At 44.8% G+C, this 22,702-nt stretch overlaps 1 protein-coding gene across 5 annotated transcripts in view; it reads right to left on the reverse strand.

Annotated features, from left to right (window-relative positions):
• The window catches only part of SAE1 (SUMO1 activating enzyme subunit 1), a 71,890-nt gene that overhangs the window by 38,581 nt on the left and 10,607 nt on the right, over positions 1 to 22,702 (reverse strand). For 4 of the 5 annotated variants that reach the window (XM_067718773.1, XM_067718772.1, XM_067718771.1 and 1 more), the window contains 5 exons: positions 18,186 to 18,297; positions 15,460 to 15,633; positions 13,134 to 13,276; positions 11,563 to 11,662; positions 595 to 700 (listed from right to left, as the gene is read on the reverse strand). In XM_067718773.1, coding sequence (XP_067574874.1) covers positions 595 to 700; positions 11,563 to 11,662; positions 13,134 to 13,276; positions 15,460 to 15,633; positions 18,186 to 18,297 — 635 coding nt within the window. The remainder of the gene's footprint in view (positions 1 to 594; positions 701 to 11,562; positions 11,663 to 13,133; positions 13,277 to 15,459; positions 15,634 to 18,185; positions 18,298 to 22,702) is intronic. The other variant, XM_067718775.1, reaches the window with a different exon arrangement.

Here is a 22,702-nt window from a genome sequence, read left to right on the forward strand (position 1 = left end):
TACACTTACTTGGCTTACTGTGAGAACACGAGTAACCTTAATCTCTCTGTGCTCAGTTTCCTTGTCTGTGAAGTAGGGATAGTAATAGTATCAACTCCCAATGGCTCTTGCTAGTAAGCACTCAATGTTTATGATTATTATTATAAAAATAATATTAAAAAATAAAAGTGCCAGGCACAAGAACACTAAGATGCCAACCAATACCTAGCTAATGCTCCCTGAACACCAGCAATGATGGTGAGAGTGGGGAAAAAGACTTCAGGAGAGGAAGCCTGGTTTTAAGGCCCAGGAAGAACTCTGAAGAGGGAAAGCAGTGATGAAAAGAGCTTGATTTATGGCACTGTTATCTCAGGCTCAACTTGAGAGGGCAGTTCACTTCAACAAATAATAAAAAAAGCAAAAATCGTTAAGAAGCCAGAGCTCAGTGACAGGCCTCCTCTCCATTCACTCTGTTGTTCTAAGAGGCCACTGAGAACCAGCTAAGGGGGAACTCCACTCACGGCAAACCTCAAGAAACCTTCTGGCCTCTGCAGCCACATCTGCAGAAATCAAAGCACAAATTGCGCGCTGGGAAGCTCTGCTTCCAGTCCTCACCTTGAAGGAGAAAGTAATCTGGAGTTGTGCGCTTGAGAGCTGCCTTTGCTTTATCACTGCTCCAGTCCACTTCCAGTGCTTCTTTGATGGAGCAGAAGACCACCTTCTGTTGAAAAAAGACAAAATTGCTTAGGGATAAAATATGTTGGCTTTAAATCACAAGGCAGTAACTCTTCACCATTTCTAGGAGAAATGTCATTCTGTAAGGTTTACTGTTCATTAAAAGAAGCTGAGGCCCATTCAAATCCAATAAATGTTTATTGAGCACTTACTGTGTGTTCCTCTGGGCACTGGGGACACAGAAATCAACGACATGTACTCCCTGCACTGAAGAAAGACAGAGCAAAGCTAAAGACCTAGTTCCATTCTGGCTCTTTCTTGAACTCTGGTGATTTACGCCACGGAAATACCTTCATAAGTGACCAAGAATGTGTATCTAAAGATATTCAATAAATTTTCTTTGTATTAGTAAACAGAAACAAACAACAATATTCATAAATAACAGAGAAGAAAAACAAGCAAAGGGGATGGAATGAAACCTCCAGGCTGTGGAAATGGAAATGGCATTTGCAAAAGCTCTGTGGTAGGAGGAAATATGGTTGAAACCTATTAAGCTAAATCAAATTTTCTCAAAAAAATGCCAAGAGACAATTATATTTTTAAATATAAACAACTAAATATGAATGAGAAAATGGTTTTCCTTTCCCTTTCCTAAACAATTAAGTCCAAAAGCCATTTGCTGAGACTGAGGAAGGGCAGGGAAACTGTGTGTGTGTGGAGGGGTTGGGTGGCCTGGTTGGAGGGGACAGAGCAGGGCAGGGTAAGAAGGGCATCCCCAAGGGCAGCAACAGGAGACTGATTACATCCAAGGACTTGATGCAACAAGAAATTACACTGAGAATCTGGGGAGCCAGGTTTCTCACTGTCAGAGAAGAAGAGAATTAGAAATATGGAAAAGGAGAAAAGGAGAATGAAGCCTGTGGTGAGAGTTATTGGCATGAACCCGTTTTCTATATATATAGGCAGATAAAGAAATAAATGTAGATGCAAGTGTTTGTATGTGTACACATACAAATATTTACCTGCTGTGTCCACTGAGAAGGTCTAAAAGCAATGATACTCTGATAGCAATGAGCACATCTAACACCTAGATTTTGGTTTCTAATCACCACTAAGAGAAACATTTCTCCTTGGAGATATGACTGATTTCAAAACTGGGGCAGCAGGAACAGAAGAGCCTGAAACAAGGAAAGTCCTCAAAGAATGATGGGCCATGTCAAGAGGTAATAGGAGCCAGCTTAAAGAAGCTTCCACTGGTCAAATCTGCGGATAAATATACTACAACAATTTGAGGATAAAAATAGACTATAATACTGTAAGTAAACTATGATCCATTAGTCCACAGACCTACAATTAACTAATTAATAAAGTTTGATAGGAATGGGGTATTTACATATTTTCAAAATACCCCTCTACAGAATACCTATTAGTCACACAGGGAAAAAAAACTGTTTTCAAAGGAGCAGTCTGGCAAACAATCTTACTCATGATCGAAGTTAACATGACCAGTAAAGGGGTATGTGATAACCATGCACCAGACCACAGGATGCAATGAGAAGCATCCATGTTGTGATATTTTTGCCAAAGATGTGTAGCTAGAGTCTAATCACGAGGGAACATCAGATGAACCTAAACTAAGGGACATTTTACAAAATAACTGGCTTAGCAACCTTCAGGTGTCATGAAAATCTAGATGCACACATGATTCTGAACTGGATCCTTCTGCTGTTAAGGACATGATTGGAACAACTAGTAAAGGTGGAATGGGGTCTGAGGATTAGATGGCAGCGACGTACCCATGTGTATTTCCTGATTTTGATGGTTGGTTTCTGATTAAGGAGAACGCCTTGTTTGAGAAAATACAGACTGAAATATTTGGGAATAAGGTGGTAGCACCTTACTCTCAAATTTTTGTCAGTACTGGCTACTTTTACCAAGTTTAAGATGGTATATGTGTGTAAGTGTATAAATAATTTCAAACTTACAGAGCTGTGCGTCTTTCTTCCTGTCTTCTCTACACACACACACACACACACACACACACACACACACACACACACACACCCCAGATATTTTAAAAATAAAAGAGAAAAAAGACAACAAAGGTACAATTTAGCAGGCTAAGTGAACCAAGATCTATCAGCTACCAGGCAGCTTGCTGAAGACCGTAATGGATTTGAAAGATGAAAGTTCAAATTGCTGGTGAAGATAAAACAGTGTGGTTTTCAAGGGGGCTTTCTGCCTCCCCATAATCACTCCTTTGGTGTCTGGATCCATTGTAAAAGCTGGCATACAAGATGTTTGTACTGCCCTCAAACCTTTTGGTCAATGGGTCTGTTTGACCTTAACAGATAAGTCACGTAGTTAGCGGAGTGACATTTAGTGCCTGATACAGACTTGCCAGACCCTTCTTAACAAGTCTTACAATGCAGATCAAGCCATCAGCAGTATGGTCTGGAAATGCCATCACAGTAAGAAAAGTCTTAACCAGGTTTCAGAAACTACCAAGACCTTAATTCAGAATTTTGGTAGTTTGCCTGGCAAAGACCAATGCTAAGAATCCACTGATTCGTTAGGCCATTATATGACAAATGAAGGGAAAAAAGTTGTTTTTACAGTCTTAGTCCCAGGCAGGCCCACTGCTAACACTTTCAGGGCCTGAAGGTAAGAGTACAAATGAAAACCCATGTCTACATATTTAGTTATAAATCACACTAATAAGTTATTAAGTATATTATATTCTCCTGCGTTGACAAATAAACCTTCTTCATAACCACCTGGAAGACCAGGTTCACGTTTGGAATTCTCACACTCCTTGGGAGTACTGTGCCAGAACGAGATACCCTGGGAAGGCCGTACCCGCACCCTTTCCCCGCTCTGGCTCTGACTCAAAATGCAAGGGGCTTTGCACTTAACTTTGCAAAAGGCTTTGCCCATCCTTCCCCCGCAAAACATCCACCCCTCAGGCCTAGGCATGCAGACATTGTGGCAAGGTCTGTACTCCAGAGGCAGATCAGGGAAGAAGCCCACAAAAGCCCGGGAAGTAGCCTGGGGTTATCTGGGCAGGAGATTCCAGGGGTCCAGGTATCCAGAATGTGGTCTAGAACTGGAGGAAGGCTACAAGATCCAGGCAGATGCAGCTCCTTCACCCCATGGGATCCTTACCCTGTAAGGGGAATGGCTGGAGGAAGGCCAGAGTGGGACCTTCTATAGCACCAGGGCCAAGGATAGAGGCCCCTTTCCCTCAACTCTAAGGGCAGAATTAGACTCAGTTCTGCCACTAACTTGTGACCTTAGGCAAATGAATTAACCTCTCTTGGGCCTGTCAGTGCTGACAACTTTTAGAGAAGTTTCCTGGTATCTGAGGAGGAGACCCCCTGTGGCCTTGTCTTTAATGTGTACCAGCCCTCCAGCCACAGGTGACAAGGCCAGGGGTGGACACATGTCCCAAGCCAGACCCATCAGATTGTTTCTCCTGGGAATCGTGAGTATGAAAGTTGGAAATGGAGACACATTAATGTCAGAGCTCTAAAGAGAAAGGCCAAACCCCTGCTGCCTCCAAGGCTCCCCAGCTGCCCTGGTCTTTCCCCTTCTCAGATCACAGGAGCTACTCCATGCTTCTTGTGCTACTCCAGCCTGCCTTCAATTAACGCCCCCTTTTCTGGTTCAAGGTACCCAAAGTCTACTATCATGGCTCATAACTATTAAAAATAAAACAAAACTTAACCAAGCTGCCTATCGTAGTAGCACAGATGCAAAAGGTGGTGCTTGCCTTACCGACCTCACTGGCATTGAGTTTATAAAAAGCCCGCTCGACGGTGCTTTCAAGGAATGAAGAGCCTTTCAGATGAAGCAGCCAGCAGTGCCTGCCAGGTAGTAGCATCCACCACCCCCCTGAATGAAGGTAACTCTCACACCTCACTCATCCCTCCCGCTCCTCCATGCCCTTGGCTCATGGATCCCTCTGCCTCGAATGCCTAACCCACTCCCCTCCACTGTCCATTTTCTCCTCTGACGATTCTGGGCCTTGAGGATTTCAATCTGAGAGTCTAGTTAAGACTAATAATAAGCCCTCTCACACCGTTAACTGATCCCCTCTCCTCAGATGGGTAGCAGCTTCCTGAGGCAGGGACCACAGTGAAAGGCACAGCATTGAATGGACTAGATTTTCAATAAATACCCCTGAGCTGACAGGACCTACCTGCTTTTCATTTGCCGAAAAGCCCAACAATAAATATAAAGATGAATTCTCCACACAGTCTATCAGCTATCAAATTAAGGGGTTGTGCTGGGCCATTTAGAATAGTGGGAGACTGCAACAGGAAACTGGCTCAATAGATGATGGCAAGGCAAAAAGGGGAAGACCGACACACACAGCCATTCAAAATCGTGTTCTCCAATTGTACGCCAACTATATGTCAATAAAAAAATAAACAGAATAGAATAGAATCATGCTCTCCAAAGTAGGCATAAAGATATGAGGAGTGCTTATGAAAATATATGGAGTGAAAAAAGGAAAAGACAATACATATGTATGTCATATATTACATTAGATCATTATACATGTCTTGCATGTACTAATATATATTAATTAGTGCTCTAATTTATTATGTACATGCATAAAAAGAATACTGACATCACTGGGTAACAGGGTTCACATTTTCTCAACTTGTTCTGTATTTTCCACATTTGGGACTTGTGAACCTACTTTACTTTTTAGATCAGGCTGAACATCTATAACAAGTGATACAGATCTGGATGTAAAGCTGAATGTAAATCAGAATTGAAACAACTTTCAAACTACAGATTTCTAGGTCTAATTTCCACACCTACTCATGGGAGACTATAGTTTTCAAAAGCATATTAACAACTGACAACCACAACCCGAGACAGTTTTCACACTCTGCGGAGTGGCAAAAGAGCCTGAAGTTACCAAATGTTACTGTTACATGCTGCTGGGTTTGGAATGTAAATTGAGGAAACTACTTGAGAGCTATTTTTCGGGGTCTGGTAAAGTTGAAGATGTGCACATCCTAAATCTCCTATATCCTAGAGAAATCACACACTTACCCAAGGAGATTATCTATACACACACACACACACACACACAAAATGACTGCAGCACAATTTGTAAGAGCAAAACCTTATATACCTAAATGCCCATTAATAGGAGAATAAATAAATAGTAATGTTTTCACACAACAAATACTCTATGGTCAAAACAAAAACAAAACAAACAAACAAAACTGCAGTGCTTGCTGTCCAAGAGAACTTGCAATGATGACAAGAACATTCTGCATGTTGGTGCTTTGCAATATGGCTGCCACCAGCCACCTGTGGTTACTGAGCATGTGAAATGTGGCTGGTGAGACTGAATTTTTAATTTATTTTCAATTTCATTAATTTTAATTTAAATAGCCACATGCGGCCGGTGGCGACCATAATGGACAGCAAAGCCCCAGAACCACACACAAACACAGATGGCCTCACAAACGCAAAGCTGCTCTTAAGAAGCACACGGCAGCAAACATAAAACGCAAAACCGACTTTTAAGAAGTTAAAAAGCACACCAAACAATTCTATGTTACTTGGAAAAACAAACACGTGCAGTGAGAAGAAATGCCCAGAATAAGAACCACAACCGACGACAGCGGGTGCTCATGCTGGCGAGCGATAACCGGGGGCCTCGATCACATCAGTAATGTTTTATGCTTTAAACTGGGTGGTGGGTACATGGTGACTAGCCCTACTATTCTTAATTTCATTTTTAATTTATACCTACAACACCACCTAATAAGCTTTATTCCACTGTTCAGATTTACAAACACATGACAAAACACCATGCCAAGCAGGGCTATATCCACCCCTCCTGGATACCTTATTAAATCCACACAAATGTACCAGCAGCCCTGAGAAGACAGAGAAAGAACACCCAGATTGGTACAACAGTACTGGGAACGTTCTGGTTTTTAAGTTGCATAGTATTTGTTTTACCGTTATGTTCCATAACTTGCAATGATGTCGCGGGATTTTTGTATATTGAATATCTCTCTCTCACTCTCACACACACACATACACACAAGACTAGACTGTGCTGTGATGATGGGAGGGACTCCTCTTCCTCATCCGTAGAGCCAAGAAACTTCTCTCAGGTGAGACAAGGCACCACCAGCACCCACCCCACACTCCACAACTGTCCTACCTGCGAAACCTACTATCAGCAGTCCACCAAGTTCTCTGCGATTTGCACCCTGCACCTCCCTGCCTGCTCCCCTCACCCGAACCAAGTGATTCTCTGACAATTTAGTTTTGAACCTCTCTGGCCTGCAGGTTCTGGTCTAGGCAACCCAATGACTTACTTCTACATATTCCTAGCCAAGAACCTTCTCTTCTTTAAAAGTCTGTTCTCTCAGCTCAGCTCAAATAACCTAAACTATGAGAACTAATGTACTACAACATTAATCCATTTATTTGATCACAAAGAAAGTTAACTGAATAAATCCGTTTTACAATGACAATAATCTCCTCCAGAGCTGGGTCACATTATGATGCTGGAACAGCCACAACTACACTGAACAAACATTTCCTGGGGACCTCCCTGGTGGCACAGTGGTTAAGAATCCACCTGCCGGGCTTCCCTGGCGGCGCAGCGGTTGAGAGTCCGCCTGCCGATGCAGGGGACACGGGTTCATGCCCCGGTCCGGGAAGATCCCACATGCCGCAGAGCGGCTAGGCCCGTGAGCCATGGCCGCTGAGCCTGCACATTCAGAGCCTGTGCTCCGCAACGGGAGAGGCCACAACAGTGAGAGGCCCGCGTACTGCAAAAAAAAAAAAAGAATCCACCTGCCAATGCAGGGGACACAAGTTCGAGCCCTGGTCCGGGAAGATCCCACATGCCGCAGAGCAACTAAGCCCGTGAGCCACAGCTACTGAGCCTGCGCTCTAGAGCCCGCGAGCCACAGCTACTGAGCCCGCGAGCCACAACTGAGCCTGCGTGCCACAACTACTGAAGCCCACGTGCCTAGAGCCCGTGCACCGCAACAAGAGAAGCCACTGCAATGAGAAGCTGGCGCACCACAAAGAGTAGCCCCCACTCGCTGCAACAAGAGGAAACCCATGCGCAGCAAAGAAGACCCAAGGCAGCCAAAAATAAATAGATAAATTTATTTAAAAAAAAAAAATCGCCTGAACACAAGTGTGCGGGGTACCGCACTAGGAACAAAGCAGCGAACAGAACTGCCCAGCCCGTATGGAGCTTCAACTCTAATGAGGGAGACCCTGACAAGTAATCTGAGGTGTAGCCAGCATTACAAATCAACGTGCCACAGGAAAGAGGAGGAACTACAATAGTCAGTCATCAGGAATGATGCTTTAAGGATGGGGGTGAGAGGAGGATGAGAGAATTGTCAACAAATTGCTCACAAAGGGGGAAATCAAAATAATGAATCACTCCTCAACTGTGGAATTTCACAACTAATTCATGAAAAAAGGATTACGGTGCCCAAATTAGCCACCCACTACATCAGAAGCAGTGGTAAAATTAAATCTGTGGTTTCTTAGCATGTCAGAAGCAAATCCTACTTTATGTTTAATCTTTAAAGAGCTATTATGGAGAGTACCCACCACCAGGCATCTATCTACTCCTATCGGGCAGCCCCCTAACAATAAAGAAATATGAGCAGCAGCACGGGAGCACGCTGGTGGCTTTTTAAAGTTTTCTGGAGTGATCCCAATTTTCACATACTTCGTCCCACCATCCTCACAAAACTTCAAGTTATCCTAGAAACTCCAAGGGGATTCACCTTGTGGGTGGCAAGGTGCGCCTGTGCGCTCCGCCACTGCCTGTGCTCTCTCCCCAGCTACTCCTTCCCTCTCACACTGCCGCGTGGCCTTGGGCGGGATTCCTTAGCTTCTCCTGGCTTTAGCGCCAGCTGTAAACGGAGGCGAGGGCTAATTTGCCTCCCTGCGCCCAATACAGCGCCTTCTCCGCAGCGGGCATTTTGCAGCTCGCAGGCACAGCAAGGGCTTGCTGCTTGGGGCGAGGAAGCCAGAGTCACCCCGTCTCGGCAGCTGCGCCTTTTCTTGACCCTATTTCCTGTGACTGGGTGCCGGTCCTGGCTTTGGTGCTTGGCAGACTGTCCTTCACATGCCAACTCGAACAATTCTTCCCCTGGGAGGCCTTTCCGGGCACTTCCTCATCACAAAACCACTGCAATCTCCTTTATCTACTGCATACTAGAGCCCACATCAGGTCTGTGCCCAACACCTGTTTCTGACGAAATCTGTCTCATCACTTCTCCTGGGCACCAAAGGAAGCAAACAATCTACTACTGCATGCCTATCTCTGGGCTGGGCATTTTCCCACTGCCGTATTTATCATGATGGCACAGGTGCTAGAAAGGCCCAGCCAGTGTCTTCCTAGACGGTGTGAAAACCACAAGCTCTGTTTTTCCTCTTTGTTTTTTAACGTTTCTAATTTAGGAGCACAATGTGTACCTTGAAGCAAAAGTGGCTTTACAACACTGGGTTGAGCCTAAGGGAAAGGGGGAGGGGAAGGGAACCCTAACCAGAAGCCTTTCACAGGAAACGGGAAGTGGTTGCTTCCCCACCCCCATCCTGCACGCTGAGCATAACCCAACTAGTTGAAAGGGCAGAATCTAAATCAAGGGATTTTTGAATTGGAGGAAAACTTCGAAATCGTGGAGTAGTCCCTGCCAAAATGGAGTCGGCGCGTTACTGCAAGGTGGCAGAGCCAAGGCCCAGACCCTGCTCAGCCCGGTCCTTCCACAGCGCTCTCGGTGAGGCTGCACAAAGACAAGGTTTGGAATCCCAGGGATTGTCATCAGGAATGCACTGAATGCCTTGGAACCTTAAGGGCTCAGGGTTGGAATCCAAGCCTGAATTGTCCCAGTGAAACAGCTGACTAACAATGTCAGCTGGGGAATATTTTGATACCTTCAAATTGGGCCCCAAGTAGGAAGAGGCCACACAAAGAGCTGTGTGACTGAAGAGCCCTAGGAATGGTACGCAAAGGCCGCCGAGTGCCTGCCAGGGCTGCCCACATTCTCCTCATAGCTAGCTAAAGTGGCTCCCAAAAGAGGTTTCCAGATCTGCCCCAGTGGGCACCATCAGAATTGACTCCCAGGAAACTTCCAGCTGTGAAGGGCAAACAAAGCCAGGGCTCTCTGCATTTGAATGTGAAAGACCTGCCTCAATCAGAGAAGGCCCTTAAGCCATAAAACCCTTCACACCAAGGCCAAGTGTCACACTTGTAAGAGGGTGTGATTTATAAACTGACAGCACCCACAAAGCTGCTTTTGTACTCCTCCCTTAGTTAACAATTTATCTCCCCCACCAAACTCACGGAGCTATTCAGATAAAGCTTGACTGGGCCTCAAAAAGAAAGAAAGGAAGAAAGAAAGAAAAAGACCCAAGTTTTGGCCAAAACACCAATGTTCACTCCGGATAATTATGGTCCTGTGAATAGACACTAAAATTAGGGCTTAATAATTCCTCTGTATTACACTCACAGCATCAAACTATTCCAATACAAACATAAAGAGCAAGGAAAAGAAAATCTCCAACGCAGCCTTGCTGGAAACTCAAAAGAGTTCCACTTTTGTGGTTTTCTGCAGTCTCTTTTGTGGTTTCTGCACTCTTAGAATCCCCCCTTTAGAGCAGTTTTAACTCGACGCCCTGACCAGCTGTTTTTCTTTCTCAACATTTAGATCTACAAAGCAAAGAGTAAATAAGGGCTTGGCCATGTCTTTCCTCTCAGTTCAACAAAACCAATTCTGGCCACTTCATCTTGTTTTTTTCCCCGTCGCATGAATTCCCTTCTCAAATTCCAACACTAGCTACAAAACCATCATCTGTCTACTGATTCCCTTTCCAGTCCTCTTTCTATAACATGAATTACAGCACCAATCCTAGTAGAGACTAAGCCCCTAACGTAAACTACATTAAAATATATATATATGTATGTATATATATATATATACATCTGATAACACTTGTCAACATTGAGACCTTTCTTCTTAAAAGGTTATTTGGTAGGAAAAAACCAAAAACTTTATTTTAAAAAAGCAATTAAGCAATTCAAGTTTAAACTGTCTCCCTGCCCACTTAGGACCTTACTAAATTGTCTATCAATCTGAAAAAAAAAAAAAATTTGTGTAAGAGTGGGGGCTTCCCTGGTGGTCCAGGGGTTAAGAATCCGCCTTCCAATGCAGGGGACACGGTTCCATCCCTGGTGGGGAAACTAAGATACCACATGCTGCGGGGCAACTAAGCCCGCGCACCTCAACTACTGAGCCTGAGCTCTAAAGCCCACGTGCCACAACTAGAGAGAAGTCCGTGCACCGCAACAAAAGATCCCGCATGCCACCGCTAAGACTGACTCAGCCAAATAAATAATTAAAAAAACAGATGTAGCAATAATAAAAGTGACCTAAGTTTAAAAAAAAAAAAAAAAAAGAGTAAGGGGCTGTGCTGAGAAACAGTCTTTCTGACGCTGCTCCATACATCAGAGGTGCAAATCTGTGGCCCACAGAGCAGGTAAGTCTTGCAGGCGTGTCCTCTTTAGTCTCTACAGGGTGGATGGAAACAGCATGCAAAAAGGTTGCCGGTATTAAAAAGTTTGGGACAGAGCATATTAAAAAAAATCTTTCTTTCTCATTCTCTTGAAAAATCACATCTGACATCACTAGGTCCACATTCCCTCACAGCAACAGCCGGCTGGCACCAAGCACAGCTGCCCCTTTAAATGGGACAAGCGCTGGCCTAGTCTGTCCAGACTGCCCCCCTTCAGGACTACATGCTTGCTTCCCTTGCTGGCAATGGTTATGGCCCATAGCCTACAAGCCCCAGGGCTTCTGATCCTTGACACCACCCCTCTCCTCCACATACCTTTTTGACCATGGTTGTCTCAGATGAATCAAGTTTGGCTCTCTTGGTATCAGGTCCATCTTCTACTCCTTGACTAACTTTGGCAACTTTGGTTTTCTCCCTAGAGGGTGACAAGGGGAGGGAATCGAGTTCTACCCTATGAATCATGCCATGAGAACAAAAAGAGCATCAGTGGCTCACTGAATAGGATGGTGGTTAAGAGCAAAAGCTCATACAGATCTGGCTCAAATCCCAGCCCGGCCACTGACTACCTGATGCCTCACTGACCTGCTATGTGGGAATAATAATCCCTGAAGAATTATCAGAAGAGAAATAACAAATTGCTTAGCACACTGCCTAGCACATAGTATACTCTCAATAAACTTTGTAAATGTTCCACCTGAATCATGAAATAAAGAGCTGAACTCAATTCCTCCTCTCTGCCATGGGGAGCTCACATTAAAGTAATCTGGCCTTCTTTTCTCTACTGTGACTTCTTTATCCATTTATAAGGTGCCCAAAGAACTAGATTTTCTTAAAGTCATAAAACATAAGAGATACAAGAGGGCTTCCCTGGTGGTGCAGTGGTTGAGAGTCCGCCTGCCGATGCAGGGGAGGCGGGTTTGTGCCCCGGTCTGGGAGGATCCCACATGCCGTGGAGCGGCTGGGCCCGTGAGCCATGGCCGCTGAGCCTGCACGTCCGGAGCCTGTGCTCCGCAACGGGAGAGGCCGCAACAGTGAGAGGCCCACATACCGCAAAAAAAAGAGATACAAGAGATTTTGAACATGTTTGTCCTTCCCCCATCTCGACTTTACAGGCAAGAAACTTGCAGACTGGAGAAAGTTCAGTGACTTGCCTAAGAAGCTGAACGAAAGAGAGCAGTTCTTGACTCTTGGTAGGAGGCTTCACCTACCACACAGGGTCTCTCTTTACCTCTCATCGGCAAGGGTGGTGGTCAAAAGTTACAGCCCCAAAACCAACTCTTGTAGTTTCACAGCACTGGTATCATCTGCCATCTTTCATCTAGAAGCTACAGGTTCAAAACACTGCAGGTCTCACTATGTGAGCATCACCATGGTCTGGAACCTCAATGTTCAAAATGAGAGGAGGTCTGTCTGTTCTGCCAGAGCAGTCTCTAGACCTTGGAGCTTTTCCAAGGTAGACTCTGGCTGAGTGTGCCTGCAGAGCTGCCCATCCAACTAGTACTCATTTTACCATCTCTCAACCTGAACACACGCAAGCCCCAGCTGGGGAACAAATGTTTACAATCCGAGCAGGTTCTCCCTGAACAGAAAGTGTGGCTTCACCACCTGAAGTCCAAACTGATCAGATACCCACATGCTGTGTTTCGATCACCTTAGAACTGCTTTCCTCATGCTCTAGAGGAGACCATCAATTTGGAAGGCAGGGGCCACATCTCCTATAATTCTGAGCACACAATCTATATACTCAGTAAGCTGTTAATGAATTGGTTTCCCAAAGTTCTAAGTATTATAGTTAAATACTTTCCTTAAATGGTTCATTTCCTACCAGTAAATAGAACTAGATTTTGAAAAGGCGTTATGTTCTCTCCTCCTCTCCCCAGACTTACTCTACAAATTCATGCTCTCCGAGATTGGCAAACGTGTATCCGTGGTAGCCAAAAACATCTCCTGTAAAGAACTTGATGCTATTTTTGTGACAGATCTGGTCAACTTTAACTATGATATCCCTGGAGCAGCAAGTCAGACATACCTGCAGAAAGAATGAAAGTGGTTGGGTGTGAGTTGTGCAGACTGTGAATCACCGCCCTGATGTCTAAATACACCTTAATGAACAGTCTCTCTGGGCATGGCTAAAGCCAGTTTCAAACTGGTACAACAGGTTCTTTGGATGCTATGGTTAGAAGACAAAAGAAAAGTTGCAGGTTTCAGTGTGTAGAAAATGTAAATCATGAGACAGTCACTTCACCTTCTGCAACCAAAATGAAACGTGTTTAGCTATTAAGTAAAAGGCACTCGATGAATTTATTTCCCCTAAACCATGAACATATATAAACCACATTTCACAGTTTTCAGGAAAAGGAAAAGACAATAATATAACTTAGAGGAAGTTATTTCTAAATCATTAAACCTATTAATATCTGAATAAGCTACAGCAAGAAACAAAACCAGTTTTTTAAATTTACCCAAAGGTCATGTTTAAATACAAGGGCATTTTTCCCCCTTCTTTTGACTGATATGTTAAGATAAAGAAAATAAACAAGTCCTGTTGAGATTATTTTTCCACAGTTTTCGATGTGAAACTTTATCTGAATTTAAGGACAAAAGAAAAGGTTACAGCCCAAGTGACCTCCCATTCAGACTTAGACAATGAGACGGTGATTCACTCAGTGGAATTATCAATGTTGCTCTGAGGCCTCTAAGTTGCGTTCCAGTAAGTTGAGGTATTAGAAATGGCTAAGTTTTACTGCACAGAACACGACCTTTCGGGAGAAGCTTTGTGATCAGGGCCAAGAAGACAACTTCTAAATTGCACATGTTTTCTTCTGAACATAGAAAGTTGGAGAAGAAATTTCAAAAGGATTTTCATTTGATAAACCTCTTGCTGTTGTCTGGCAGCCTGAATATTGAAATAACGCTCATAGAGCAACGCGTGTCTCTGCTGCCATTCAAAGGATGCAGTCACCCGAGGAAAAGTCAAATCTAAAAGATAAGACAGGTGCAGCTGAACATGCAATCAACTGACCGAATGGAGCCCTGCAGTCAAAACTGAGCGTGAAAACCTATGAAGACCAGTCAAACGTGGCTCAAATATGAGGAAGTCACGCCTGCCCTGTGCACATGCGTTATACAAGCAACAGCCCCATGCTTCAGTTCTAACAAAGTTTCTAGTTGCTAGAAGTTCAAAGGACACCTAGAGTAAACCAAATGTGGTTACTACGGATAAAGAAATGAAGAGATGACTTATGTCCAAATGGAAAATGTTCCAATACCTGGACTTACAAAACAGAATAAAAAAAATTTTTTAAGGGACAAGATGCACAGATGATCCATCATTCCAAGCCCACATTTGAACAGATGCACATATGAAATACAACAGTGTGAAAAACAAAACTACCAAACCCAAATTCTAACCTCTCACGTAATGGGCCCTTCATTTAAGAAACAAGTAGATCATCTGTGACTATTGCACGGTTATCCAACATTTGTTAAGCTTTTCCAGGGTACAGGGAGCCATGTCTGAAAGGTCACAGACACTGAAACAGAATTTAACTTATCCTTTCACCTCTGCAAAGATTTGGCAGTGTAATCAAATGAGGCTGGATATGCCTCGTTTGGCTTATTACTACAGTGATTTTGTCTAGTTAACCATGGCAACATGGTCAAAGTGGCTGTGTGCAAGAAAGAGACAGAGACAGACCAAGATCAGGTGTGCTCCTTTTAAAGACAAAACACAAGCTGTAGTTTGGTATTTCCAACAACAAAAAAAAGACTCTGCTACAGATATTCACCAACTTGTTAAGTTTTCAGAAGAAAACATTTGCAATAAAATGTATAGAAGCTATGTGCAAAAATTCTGGAAGGAAGACAAAACACCAATGATAAAACCTGGTCTTGGGAAAAGTATGCCCAAAGAAGAAACCAAAAGGCAGCAACTCACAAGCAGCCAGCGCAGATTCAACAGACTGGATCTGCCTACCGACACACTCAGCATACTAAGGCAATACACTAATAAGGCATATACACTAAGGCAATATAAGACTTCAATCTACTAGGGCAATATATTAAAACTAAAGAATGAAACAGCTTCAAAACTTACTTGGGAAAAAGCTCAGATTTGAGATTCTAATGCGCCAGTGTACCTAGTATACATACAACTAGTGCTTTAATTTGCTGAATTCCTGAAGCAGACTTTACATTCTCTATGAAACTTACAGCATCAAATTGCGTGAAAAACGACTCAGGTTTCTTTTCTATATTCTCAGTGTCCACTTTCACATCCACCATGGGGTTGAGATTCTGTGCGCGCTCCAAAGAGGCTTCGGCCCTGTTTCGGCCAACAGACCCAGTACGGATCAGGAACTGGGCTCCGGGATCTTCTGGAGATACCTAGGAATAATAATTTTTTTTTTAAATACTTGAATTTCGAGGGAAAAACAAATGAACTTTTCCACTTTAAAGAATAACTAAAACATCTGCCATCTAATTGTAGTACTACTGTTCCTATAGGAGTCTGCCCAGCGCAGACTCCCTATACTCTTTCCTTCTGAGGCTTTAAAATAGACGTTGAACTTTTTTCTTTAAACTGGGCACTGATGGTTAAAGAGCACCCCCTTGTGTTTATAATGAAAATTCACTCTAAACAAAAGAAGTCCATGCTTTCTTAAGTAAATGTTTAACTGCTAACAAAATGACATAATCATCAGTGCTAAGAGTTGACCGAATCCCTACCATGTGCCCAATTCTAAGCAATCAGAGAGAGACATAAGTAATTTAAAGGATGTAGTCCCTGCCTACAAGTGGTTTAAAATCAGACCAACACAAAAATTAGACACAGTTAAGAATGTTTTAATGTTTGAAGAATGTTTGAAACTCAGAAAGGAGGACAGCTGAGCAGAGGTTGGAGAAGAGGGATAATTTCACTCATAAGGCTGGACGTCACCAGAAGAGAGCCTCAAAGACAGATAACATAGTCACCTGACAGCCACCAGTAGGATTACAGATTCCACTGTTCAAAATGCATTTCTTCACACATCAAACATCTAATTTAATCATGAATCTCCATGTATGACCCCGCCACCTTCACCAAGACTGGGCTCAACAGAAGTAATCCTCCTCTCCTGCCAACTATCCACAGTATACACTCTCCCTTACTATCTTTCCTCCAAGCAAATGAGCTGGTCCTCCTCCCGTTCAAGGCCAGCCCTCTAACAGGACGCTTGACCCATCCCATCCCATCCCAGGGATCTCACCACACACAGCGAGATCGTACATCATAGTGGTTAAAAGCCATGCTCTGGGATAATTCAGGTTGGATTCACAGCCGTGATTTGAATCCTGGCTCAACCACCTAAATGTGTGACCTTGAGTGAGTATGAGGGAATCACATGTAAAATGAGGACGTTACTAAAAGCGATGCACTGCTAATCACTCCACCAGGGGAGTCAGTACTACCTGTGCCCCACTCCTTGGCCTCACAGCTCCCGGCTCTCCTTCTCCCTCGCTGGACATTCCAGTTTCTATATGGGCCCTCTTAGGTGCAGCTGTTCTCAGGATTCCACCTCGGAATCATTCATCTTTTCACTCTATATAGCTCCATAAACCAACTCCATGCCTTATAGTTTCTACCAAAATCTGCTGTTATTTCTCAAATTGCTCTTACTGGTACAGATTGCTTCCTGATCCATCTGAGTCTTATATTAAACTGTCCACCAGAAAGTTCCTCTTGGAGATCCCATGGGCCAATCATAATCCAATTCCTATGTTTGTTGTCTCTGTTAACAGAGACATCTCTGACGCATCCAGTCACCAGAGCCAGAAACCTGGTCTTCCTATCCTCTACACTTCCTTGATAGCAGCCACCAGGTGACGTGGCTAAGCGCATGGCCTCTGCCAGGAGTCAGACCGCCTGGGTCCTGGTAGTACCACTAACTGCTGTGACCTTGGGCGGGCCAATACTTCACTTCCTTTTCCTCCGTTTTCTTATGTGTAAAGCAGGAATGATAATCCCTACATCTCAGAGTTGTTTTGAGGCGTAAGTGAGATACTACAACTACAGCTCCTAGAACAGCGTCCAGCACTTACAGTAAGTGTCAGCTATTGTACTTCCTCCTTGCTTTCCCATATAGAATCCTACTGACTATACCACCGAAGCATCTCTCACCTCTCGGTGATTCTCACCATCTCTATCCCCACTGTCATTCCACAGACCCTTTTCATCTCTCACTTAAACTATTAAAGCAGCCTTCTAAGTAGTCTTCTGCCCCATATCTTGTGCCAACCACAGTCTACACAGCATTAGTGATCTACAGAAAGCCCAAAGCTGAAGTCAACCCTCGCCCATCTGAAACTCTTCAATGACTCCTCACCACCTAGAGAATTAAGTAAGTTTACAGCAGAGCTTACCAGCTGGCCCTTCATGACTTGGACCTCACCTGCAATCTGCAACCCCCCCCAGCACCACAGGCTTCATACTCTAAAAACACCAAACTGTTATATTCGATTTCTACCATGCTGTCTTGTGCTAATGTCCCCTGCCTAAAACACAGCTCCTGAGCCCTACCTCAGGCTTTGTAAGGTAGAATCATTAGGGGTGAAAGCTACACCAAAACAAAGCCCCAAGGCAATTCTGTATTTTAAATGAGTGATTCAGGTGATTTAAAGGTACAAATTGGAAGAGCACTCCTCTACTCCTCACAATCACCCTCCAAGGGAGATGCTAACTCCACTTCACAGACGGGAAAGGTCATCACCCTGTAGGATATGGTGGAGCTGAATTCAAACCCGGTGCTGGCGCTGTCAGTCTCCAAGGGCTACGGTGCCACTGACGCCAGCCCTCCTCTTTCACAGCCCAGAAGGGGCAAGTAGGAAGGCACGAAATCTCCACGTGTTTATACCAAAGAGGAGAGATGGCGAAGGAGAGTGATAAGGCGGCATCTCACCTGCTCGTGATCCAGCATGGTCAGTCCTTTCACTCCGGCCAGGATGAGATTCTTGGCGATTTCAGCCCCGAGTCCCTTCATGCCAACAAGAAGCACCCGGGAGGCCCGCAGCCTACAAGGCAGATATTGTCAACAGGATGAAAGAGGACAGTGGAAGCTCTCCGAGTTATTGAAGAACAAAACAAGACAAAAATAGGGAAATGATCTTGGATTTCATTAACTGCACTTAAGCATCCAGGCCTCAAATCTTGAAAAAGAGACAGGCTCCAATCTATCCTGCTGAGAACAATTCATTCAACAAATATTTATTGAGCACCTACTATGCCAGGCCCCCCTCCAAGGTGTAGAAATACAGCAGTGAATAAACAGACACAATTCCTGCCCTCAGAGCTTGTATTTTGTAGAGACAGACAAACAAATAGAGATATATAATATCTCAAAAAGTGAAGAAAATCAAGCATGGTATGGATCAGGAATGATGGAGGATGTGAGTTTAGTCAGACTGATCGTGAAGGCCTTTCCACAGAGGTGCTGAGCAAAAATCAAAATGAAATGAAGGACATATATACAGATACTTGGGAGAAGAACATTCCAGGTAGAGAAAAAAGCAAGTGCAAAAGCCCTGAAGCAGAGGAGTGCTTGGCATATTCCAGGAGCAGGAAGGCAGATAGAGCAGCTGAAGAGCAAAGGGAAGAGTGAGCAAAGGGAAGAATGGGGGACTTCCCTGGTGGTCCAGTGGTTAAGACTTCACCTTCCAATGCAGGGGGTGCGGGGTTTGATCCCTGGTCAGGGAACTAAGATCCCACATGCCTCCCCGTCAAAACACCAAAACATAAAACAGAAGCGATAATATAACAAATTCAATAAAGACTTTTAAAATGGTCCACATCAAAAAAATCTTAAAAAAAGGTAAGAATGGTAGATGAGGCTGTAGAAAGAGTCAGGGGCCACATCATGAAGGCTCTTACAGGCACTGTCAGGATTCTGGATTTTATTCTAAACATGATGGAAAGCCATTGGGGGGGGTTACGGTTGGAAGGGGAAGAGTGTCACAGTTAAGGTGAGAGAGGATGATGGCTTGAACTAGTGTGACAGCAGAAGAGAAGGGGAGAAGGGGTACTATTTAAGCTATAACACACAAGGTGGCATGAAAGAGGGTGCATCTGGGAAGTGTTTAGCTCATTCTGAGCCTGGAGAGTGACAGAAGATGAGGCTTAAAAAAAAAAATGGTAGGGCTTCCCTGGTGGCGCAGTGGTTGGGTATCCGCCTGCCAATGCAGGGAACACGGGTTCAAGCCCTGGTCCGAGAAGATCCCACATGCCGCGGAGCAACTAAGCCCGTGCATCATAACTACTGAGCCTGCACTCTAGAGCCCACATGCCACAACTACTGAAGCCCGCGCACCTAGAGCCCACGCTCTGCAACAAGAGAAGCCACCACAATGAAAAGCCCGTACACTGCAATGAAGAGCAGCCCACGCACAGCAACTAGAGAAAGCCCACACACAGCAAGGAAGACCCAATGCAGCCAAAAATAAATAAATTTAAAAAAAAAAAAGGTAGTCAGAGAAGTCTGGACTTAACTCTGAGGTCAGCAGAAGGCAGTATAGGTCCACAGTACCTTATTCGAAATCCCTTGAACCAGAAGTGTTTCAGAATCAGAATTTTTCATATTTGAAAAAGGAAATAAAGGGAATTTCCTTGGGGTTCAGTGGTTAGGACTCCGCGCTTTCACTGCTGAGGGCCTGGATTCAATCCCTGGTTGGGGAGCTAAGATCCCACAAGCCGCCCAGTAGGCCAAAAAAAGGAAATAAAGAGTTTGCATCATGTATCATGAAAAACCCCATCAGGATCTTAGGCAGCACCCTGTAATCAAACTCATTAATATTTTTGCAGCAAATGTGTGATTATTCACACTGAAAAGCATTAGTAAGAACTAAGAACGGTCTCACCTAAATTCAAGTTCTGCTGACCAATGAGTTTGCTCCTAATTTATGAAATGAGTCCATTCTCATCAAGTACCACTACTAAGGAGAACATGCAGAAACTCTTTTCCAAAAATGGTTCTAATAATTATGGACACTTGCATGTCATCAGGCTAGAAGTCTTTAATGGGAATGATGGCTGATAAAATTGAGTCCTGCACTGATTCTTTTTTTTTTTTTTTAATTTTTGGCTGCGTTGGGTCTTCGTTGCTGTGCGCGGGCTTTCTCTAGTTGTGGTGAGCAGGGGCTACTCTTCGTTGAGGTGCGCGGGCTTCTCTGATTCTTGATGCTAGCAGATTTGGGATTTCCTTCAGTGATATGACCAAAGGGTAAAATGGCGGGGGGGAGGGGGGAGGGAGAGAACATTGACATAGGCATATGTCTGGGGCTCAGCTTCTCCATTATTGCTTTTTTCTACACAGCCCTTCCACTGCCAACCATAGCCTAGGTGACAGGAGCCTTTCAAGTGACAATTCCACTTCACCAGAATAATTGGGCAGAGGGCTTACGGCATACAAGCAAGGTAAATAACAGAGATGCTAGCAATGAGCAGGTCTCTTATCACAGACTGATAGCATTACACCAGCAGAGGGGAGAAGGAAGGAAGCCACGCAGCCTTCCAGAGTCGCTCCAATCCCTTGAGAATCAGCACATATAATAAATATGCAATGTTTCCAAAGAGAACACATACCAAACCTTTGACATTAGAAAGGCTGAGCAGCCGTGCATTTAGCTGTACCTTCCAGGTCTCTGCTCTCACTGTTAGCCTGCGAGCCCGCCCTTCACCTGGTCCTAACACTGCTGCGCCTGGAACTCCAGGTTCCACGGTCCCTCTCAGTCTGAGTGACAGTCTTTTCCCGTTTGGCTGCTGTATCTACCTCAAGGATACAGCTAGACCGGCCCCACTCACTTCTGGGAAATCTGTACCCTCAGACGTTACCGATGGCCCCCTCATCTCCAAACCCACTAACTTCTCCTCAGGCACTGTTTTCCTTGCTGCTCCTTCAGCAATGAGCGTGGCCCATCACTAACGCCCTCCGGGTGTGAAGACTTGGGCTTGACTTCTGGCTCTGCCACTTCCTAACTGGGTACCCAGGCAAACTGCACGACCTCTCTGACCTTCAGTCTATTCATCTGTAAAATGGAGATACCAATTCTGACTTCATGATTTAATCTCCTCGACAACCTGGTCAAACATGTATGCAAAACCACCTGGCATCCTCCCCATCATAGAACAGGTGCTCCATAAAAGTTACTTGAACATCTCTTCAATCCCCACTGCCTTAATTACAAAAGGGCTCAGTGATAGGTTTGATTCTGATTTTCAAAAAATCTGACAGAGGAAAAAAAACCCATTAAGCTGGCATTTAAACCCATTCAGTCTTGGCTCCCTCCCATTTTCCCTGCCTTACCTTCCACTACTGCCAGATCATCTCTGTTATTTACCTTGCTTGTATGCCCTAAGCCCTCTGCCCAATTATTCTGGTGAAGTAGAATTATCACTTGAAAGGCTCCTGTCACCTAGGCTATGGTTGGCAGTGGAAGGGCCGTGTAGAAAAAAGCAATAATGGAGAAGCTGAGCCCCAGACATATGCCTATGTCAATGTTCTCTCCCTCCTCCCCCCCACCATTTTACCCTTTGGTCATATCACTGAAGGAAATCCCAAATCTGCTAGCATCAAGATCAGTGCAGGGGCTTCCCTGGTGGCGCAGTGGTTGAGAATCCGCCTGCCAATGCAGGCGACACGGGTTCGAGCCCTGGTCTGGGAAGATCCCACATGCCGCGGAGCAACTGGGCCCGTGAGCCACAACTACTGAGCCTGCGCTCTGGAGCCTGTGCTCCGCAACAAGAGAGGCCGCAATAGTGAGAGGCCCGTGCACCGCGATGAAGAGTGGCCCCTGCTCGCCGCAACTAGAGAAAGCCCTCGCACAGAAACGAAGACCCAACACAGCCAAAAATAAACAAATAAATAAATAAAAATCAGTGCAGGAACAAGAGAAGCTATTCATTCATTCATTCATTCATTCATTTTTAGCTGCGTTGGGTCTTCGCTGCTGTGCACAGGCTTTCTCTAGTTGCAGCGAGCGGGGGCTACTCTTCATTGCGGTGCATGGGCTTCTCATTGTGATGGCTTCTGTTGTTGCAGAGCATGGGCTCTAGGCTTCAGTAGTTGTGGTGCACAGGCTCAGTAGTTGTGGTGCATGGGCTCAGTAGTTGTGGCTCATGGGCTCTAGGGTGCAGGCTCAGTAGTTGTGGCGCACGGGCTTAGCTGCTCCGCGGCATGTGGGATCTTCCTGGACCTGGGCTCGAACCCATGTCCCCTGCATTGGCAGGCGGATTCTTAACCCCTGCACCACCAGGGAAGTCCCCCACCTGCAGACTTTAAATCACAACATTCCACACACCTGAAACACACCCTGTCTTCCTCTCTCTGCCTCGTCAAGCCTTTCCTCCAGACCTCAAACCCCAACTCGAATGCCATTTCCTCAAAAAGTCCTTATCACGGCACTCAGGTGAGTACCCTCTAAACTC

Source organism: Pseudorca crassidens, chromosome 20, assembly GCF_039906515.1.
Source record: "Pseudorca crassidens isolate mPseCra1 chromosome 20, mPseCra1.hap1, whole genome shotgun sequence".
Classification (NCBI taxonomy): domain Eukaryota; kingdom Metazoa; phylum Chordata; class Mammalia; order Artiodactyla; family Delphinidae; genus Pseudorca; species Pseudorca crassidens.